Source organism: Cornus florida, unplaced genomic scaffold (genome assembly GCF_030987335.1).
Source record: "Cornus florida cultivar Cherokee Brave unplaced genomic scaffold, ASM3098733v1 CherokeeBrave_3.0.0_Hap2_Chr02, whole genome shotgun sequence".
Lineage (NCBI taxonomy): Eukaryota > Viridiplantae > Streptophyta > Magnoliopsida > Cornales > Cornaceae > Cornus > Cornus florida.
In genome coordinates this window covers 9,380,534-9,387,973 of record NW_026775572.1, presented here as the reverse complement: position 1 = coordinate 9,387,973, position 7,440 = coordinate 9,380,534, and the positions used below count along the sequence as shown (strand labels likewise).

The 7,440-nt window shown below is 33.9% G+C and overlaps 1 protein-coding gene across 1 annotated transcript; it reads right to left on the bottom strand.

Annotated features, from left to right (window-relative positions):
- On the bottom strand, nt 1-3,815 carry LOC132293535 (probable serine/threonine-protein kinase PBL10). Its single transcript, XM_059791062.1, has 6 exons — nt 3,428-3,815; nt 2,359-2,711; nt 1,884-2,019; nt 1,602-1,744; nt 1,388-1,511; nt 1-645 (listed from the first exon to the last, which is right to left on the bottom strand). Exons 1-6 carry the CDS (start codon nt 3,510-3,512, stop codon nt 302-304), a joined length of 1,185 nt encoding a protein of 394 aa, XP_059647045.1. The 5' UTR covers nt 3,513-3,815; the 3' UTR covers nt 1-301.
- Between the last annotated feature and the right edge of the window lie 3,625 nt (nt 3,816-7,440).

Genomic DNA, 7,440 nt, shown 5'->3' with positions numbered 1-7,440 from the left:
TAGTCCAAAATATTCAAGAACTTTCATATATTGGGGAGGCATTGAAATGATACTCGAATAAGGTCAAGACAAACTCTCAACAACAATTTAAGAAAAACTAAATACACCCTCAATAACACTCTCTCCAGCTTTCAATTCAAAAAATTTGAATGATAGGTTTTTGTACAACACTTGAGTTATAATACATTAACAAAAACAACTGTACATTGTTTTAAGAAAATATAGTTACAGTACATGCCTGGAACTTCCTGAGTACTGCTTCCACAGGACCAAAGTCCGCCATTGGAATGGCCTTGTTGATTTACAGGTCCTCCTTTTGTGTACCTTTTATCACGCCCTTTGAGTCCTGAAGCTGCTCTAAAGCTGTTACCACCTCATCCATATTTGGTCTGAACTTCGGATCCATACATAAGCATTTAAGTGCAAGGTTAGCTGCCTTTAGGGCCTGACGTCGTGAATACTGGCCTTCGATACGGGCATCCATAACAAACAAAAATTTACGTTTATTTGCCAGATATGGTTTTGCCCACTCCACCAGGCTGCGCTCTCTAGTAGGTCGGTTCCTGTCTACTGCTCGTTTACCAGATAATACCTCTAGAAGAACGACACCAAAGCTGTATACGTCGCTCTTGGCAGTTAGATGACCTTCGCAAGCAAAATGCAACTTATGATCAGAACAAGGAAACACGTTTTTGTATATTTAATCAACTAGCGTTGGTATTTGCAGAAAACAACAATCCACTAGCCTGATATATCATATATGTAATCCTGGGTTAGTACCAAAAAAAATTTAAAAATCCTGGATTTAGCACAAGGAAGAGGATCACAGAGAAAATATCTGGATTTTGCCCACTTCACTAGTCTTGTCTACTGCTCATTTACCAATGATTCAGGGGATCTCAGAGAAAGTATCTCACCTGATTAGTTATAAGCATTCTATTCAAACCCATAATAACCAATAACACATTTAAAGTGAAGCAAATTCCACTATATGGAACTTCAATCACAAAATATGAATAATTTCTCATACTCGGTTTTGCACAAGGTTTACTGGACACATCCATGAAACCATTCAGTATTATTCTGCCTTGGTATTATTATGATGTAAGTGTAACAAATCCTTAAGTTTATAAAATAAGCAAGCAAAATTTACATTCCACAGTGCATATGATATGTATTATCCTTTACTTAGACAGCATACTTAGGTTTACATGAGAACCATGTCACAAAAAGCTATATTTAATTGGAAATGTAATCAAGGAACCAAAATGATAAAGGAAGATGCTAAAAAAAAAAAACCAAAGAAGCATTAGATAAAGTAGAGAAAGATGCATGAAAGCCGTATGGATGAAGGAACTGACACAACAAATTGCAAATGGAAACATACCTGTGGTTAGATACTCTGGAGCAGCATATCCAAAGGTCCCCATAACCCTAGTGGAGACGTGGCTCTTATCACCAGTTGGCCCATCCCTGGCCAACCCAAAATCAGAAAGTTTTGCATTGTAGTTCTGCGAAATTAAAGCAAAAACACAGAGCTATACAAATAAGTCTGCAAGAACTTTAAAATTGCATCAATATATGCTTTTGAAGTTACATACCGAGTCAAGAAGGATATTAGATGTCTTGAAGTCCCGATATATAACTTTTGTTTCAGCATTGTGAAGAAAGGAAAGCCCCTTTGCAGCACCAAGAGCAACTTTCATTCGAATGCTCCAAGAAAGTGGCTGAAACTGAGTCCCCCCTGTTTCAACAATATTTCAACTTGTCAAATTCAAATCATATATTAGGAGCTTAAGAGCTTTGAAGTTAGAATGATAAGCTTTAACCAGAGAATGTACAAATTTGAAATGGCAGTTAACTTAAGGATATGGAAAACTCACTCCTGAATAGATGTTGCTCCATGCTGCCCTTAGCCATGAACTCGTATACCAAAAGCCTATGGTCATCTTCTAGGCAGAAACCAATCAATTTCACCAGATTTGGATGATGCAACTGCCCAAGATAGTTTATTTCTGCCTGTGCATACAAAGATGAAACAGAAACTTAGCTATTCAATTAATCTGAAGTATTCTCCACACAATAGCATTTGAGGGGCATTGGCATCCAAAACAATTACCACTATGAAATTATGAACACCGTCATGGCCACCTCAGCTAGATTTATTGATTGAGTTAGTCTAGTTTAGCAAGTCAAGAAGGCATGATGGACAATTGAATACCCACTTTACAAAATACCCTTGTACACCAAAGTCGTGGTAACTATGGCCTACAAGCACTATAATATCCAAAGAAATAAAATATATCACTTTCCCAGAAGTAGTAGTAGTAGGTTTAAGAAAGTGAAATTTATACTAACCAACCATTCCCTGTGACCCTGCATACCATCTTGGTTTAGCCTCTTCACTGCAATTACCAATCCTGTGCCCGGCTTTGCAGCTGCAAGTGATTGCTCGTCGATCCACCCCTTAAAAACCGAACCAAAGCCACCTTCCCCTAATACACTATCAGGACGGAAGTTTCTGGTGGCAGTTCTGAGATCGTTGAAGGTAAAGCTTTTTAAATTGCTTGACTGCAAGATTTCACCCTCGCTGCGTGGAGCCTGGGATATGGAACCTGATGATACCTTACCACTAGAACTACTTAGGAATTTCCCATCACTGCTGACATTCTTTGAAGTCACTTCACTGCTTACATTCTTTGAATTCACTTCTACAAAAATTAACGAGACATGTTTGCAAATATTAACATTCCCAGACCTAGTCTCCATTATAAAACATCAAATCCTAATCATATAATCAATCCAGCACTGAAACAAAAGTAACACAAAGCATTATCTTTCAATAAAACCCCCTTTAGATAAGCCGATTATTTAATCATATCAAGAAATCAATATAGTCTGCGATCTTGCCGGTAATCTCAATGCAAATGCATCTAAATCCATGATTCAGGGGATCTCAGAGGAAATAATATCTCACCCAATTAATTACAAGCATTCTGTTCAAAAACCCATAATAGCAAAGAACACATTCAAAGTGAAGCAAATTCCACCAAAATGGAACTTCTTATAAAATATGAACAATTGGCTGATAATTTTCTCTAGAATTAGGGATAATTTAGTCAGAATGAAAAAAAAAAAAAAATCAGTATAGAAACCAAATCCACAAAATCATACATAAAAACTTCAAAAATGAACAGTTTGGTTGCTGAGAAATTGACGGAGGGGAAATGAAATCAAACCCTTTTTCCTTTAATCTAGCTAAAGTGTCTTAACTTTCTGGAAACAACAGCTACAGAAATCAAAAGGACGCAAAATTTGTCATCTAATCTTTTTTCTCACAATTTTCCCAGCTACCAAACGAAGTATACAGAAGAATAAATACGAAATCTCAGCAAATAATCGATACTACACATATATTTGAGAGTACCTGCATGTAATGGACTATCGGCATCGGCCTTAATTCGATTGCTCCAACACGCACCCATGGAAGAAAAGAACACCGAAACTCTCATCCCTCTGCTTTAAAGATCAGAAATGAACAAAATTAGGGTTTCGTTTGCAGGAACAAGTTGACAAAACCCAGCTGTTAACCATACATACAAGGTCCGTGAAGGAAACTTATACATAAATGCAATGCGAAAGCATATATTTTTCCTGGATAAAAGTCAGGTCTCAAATGCCCAACTGCTCCCTCTCTCTCTCTCTCTCTAAAAATTCTCTCTCTACAGCTTGTTTAGTTTGACCGGGAAAATTAATCGGTAGGAAGAATTGTCCACACAAGCAATTGGAAATTGACCTGTCCCTTCACTTTGGGGGGTGTTTGGGTTTCGGGAAAAGTGAGAAGAAATACACCTTAACTCTCTTTGTTGTTGATATTTATACAAGTATTTTTCAGACCTTGACCAAACACGGACGGTTGACTTGTTTTTTAATGTATTAGGACTAACATTATTAACTTAGACTAGCTAATGTTTAATGTTACATTCAACAATCTGTCTATGTATCCATATATGTTTCACAGCTGTACAAATTTATGTCGTTGCTTTGTCTTGTTTGTGCTAAATTGTTAGTAATAGATTAGTCAATATGTGTTGGTTTATTTATTTATTTTCGGAAGGTTCTGTGTGTGTTTGTTGACTTCATGTACCTACAATAATATGATCTTTATTGCCAATCCGTGTTTGAATGACGCAACAAGCTTCACATGAATGACTAATTATATATAAATATATATTTTGAAAAATTAACGACCTTTATTACGTTGGATTGCATAGAATTAATATTTTGAATTATGAATTAAAAATAATAATTAGTTTAAAGGTTAAAATAAATTTTCTTTATTTTTAATTACAAGTAACTGAATATAGCAATAAATTCATAAGAAAAAAAATTTAGACATTATCAAACACATTTTAGATTTGTAATTAAATCACTTAAAATTTAACATTACTTAATTTTCAGACTTGTAAAAATATAGGGTGAAATATGTAGCCGACTTAATTAAGTGGTTGGCAGTACTCTAAAACGATTGGATTCTGAATTATCGTCCTAGTTGTAGTGCTAATTGTCTTGTCCAGATTTTTGGACTCCTATACAGAATTCAATCCATTTGGAATTTTAAAAAGAAAATTTGTTATGTTTAATTTTTTTAGTTTATGTGGTATGAAAATTTGATTATATAATGAAGAGCTAGATGAATTTTTTTCTTTAGAATCGTTTAAGAGGGTAATATCAATAAACAATAAGGGGAATAATGCACAACAATTACACCAAGAAAAAATTCCATACAATCTAATCCAGGGCGGAGACATGTAGCTATGGCCCCCTGCCCATGTTGCTCCACTAGATTTTTTTTTTTTTTTTTTTATACATAAATTTGTAAAAATTAATAAAATATTTTCCAAAATGAATAAAATGACCATTTTATTCCTAAGTTCACTAAATTTTATTTTATTTTATGCGTATAATTTGTAAATATTTATAAAATACTCTTATAAAATTTATAAATTATTCCCTATAAAATTATCTATTTTTAAAAAGGTCTTTAAATCTTTATTCATTTTCGTTCTTATTCTTCAAATTTCTTTGTCATCTTCAAAAACTTTTGCATTCTCTTTCTACAATTAAAACCTATTTTTTCTTTCAAAATTCCCTCATATTTTTTTCTTTCTATTTTATTTTCTTCTTAAAAATTTCTTTTTTCTTGCACTCATACATAATTTATGTGCAATAACCTTTTTTTTCTTTTTTTTTTTTCTTCTTATTCATTTTTTTATTCTATTGCACTGTTGTTACACTATTATCTTTTTGGCTTGTTTGAAAAAAAAATATTTTGTCAGTGTTAACATGTCCCCTGAACCAAATTCCCGGCTTCGCTGCTGATCTAATTTGATGCATTTTTTCACCCATGAATGTGAGGTGCTTGACCAATGTTTATCATAATGGGGCAATGGCCTAGCGGTACTTGAGTCCTACTTCTTAAAGAGAGGTTAGTGGTTCGAGCTTCGGTGCAAGCATGTATGCGTGAGTATCAATTAAGAAAAAAAAAAAAAAAAAAAAAAATTATCATCACGGGTTGGACGCTTGTCTTCCCATAACATGCCGGGTATTGGACAAAGGCCTAAGCCCATTTAGCAGCTGCATTGGATCAGTAAGATCCAGCTCCATTTCAGCACTTCCTTTAAGTAAAACTTACTTGACTAGGGAAAATTTCTCTCGCCTTCCTTGGGCCAAAATGTAGAATTCGTCATCGGGCTGTTCATAAAAAACCCAATTTAGAAACTAAAACCCCTTTTCCGGCCCACGGTCATAAGATTTCAGTATATACTATATAGCATGTGGATATCATATCGTGCTTAAAGTGTTATTATTATTATTATAATTTTTTTTTGGTAAATCGCTTATATTAATTTAGGTGTTTTTAGATGATGTTAGAGTTGAATCACACACATAATTTAAATGTAAGTGTTTTGGGGTGATTGATGTTGATATAAAGTTGACACATTTATTTATTTGTCATTGTATAATTGTTCCAAAATCATTATGTAATAATTTATCATGATTGAGAGTTTTTCATGAAATTCAAATTCACGATTCGCTCCAAGAAGTCCCTTAATCACGGGGCATCGTATAAGGGTTTCACATCCAAGAGATCGTTACATTTCTTCACCGTGTTTTCACTAATTGAACAAAATTTGGCAAGATACATATAGATACACACACCCTTCCTATAATTGACCATGATTTGCAATATTGGTTTTGGCATCGGTAGCAGTGTAATGGACTCAGATAAATTCAGTATAAACTAGTCGATACGAATCACATATCAGACTAGAAAAAAGATCGCGTATCAACTGATATATTGTATATGATACGATATCTCGAATCATGCATTTGACACTAAAATTGATACCGACTAAAATTCTTCCAAAATAGAAGTCCTCTAACTTTGTATGATATATGGAACAATTATTTTGACGTTAGAAGTTAGAACACAAAATTTTAAAGTGATCAAACAATGCCCTTTTTCAAATTGACAGTGTCAAACCCTAGATAATAAGAGTCTCCTTAGCACAAGTTGAGTGGTGAGCAAACATGCCAAAGAAAGGATTTGGTATGTTCCCCATTCATCAAACCACTTGGTAACAGAGGTCAGACAACTGAGGTTATCAAGGAAAGACCTATTTTACCCTCAATTTCACAGATCCCTATGTGATCTGCAGGCTTTTCCTTGTACTGTTTTTACTGTTCAAAATTACTCGCTCTCTCTCTCTGAAGTAGGGAAAAAATATAGTACAATACAGGCGTACAACTTTATGTTACCGGTGCTGGTAAGGATTGTTTTGGTGTTTATTACATAAACATTTGGTGATGTTGATGGATCATATCCATGAACCAACGGTGTGATGTTGAGGAGGAGTTGGTGCCCATTGGAGGACAGTTCACTGTTAGCAATCCCTTCACACAACTTTTTCTTTTTCAGAAGTGGGCTCAGTGTGGAGATTAGGGAGGATCTCCCTCAATTTTACAATATGTTTGATGTGTCACAATCATTATTTTTACATTCCAAAGATACCCTTAGTTCTGTAACTGCATAGAGTAGACTATGGCTGGGCTTATAAATGATTATATGTCATTGGGACAAAATTTAGTGAGATTGAATTAAGTATCAATAATTCGATTTTTTCTTAACGAATTGAAATTTTTTTAATTCGTTATTGATTCGTAGGATAACGAATCAGACCGGAGCATATTCATAAAATGATCGATCGAATAGGATCAATTTTGCGAATAAAAATTCTTAAAAATTGTCCAATTTTTTTATTATTATTATTTTTATTTTTTTATTTTTTTACCATTACACACTATATAGTAAAATTTTAATTTATTAATATTAATTCATATATTTAAATGATCATTAACTAATACATTCTTAGATTC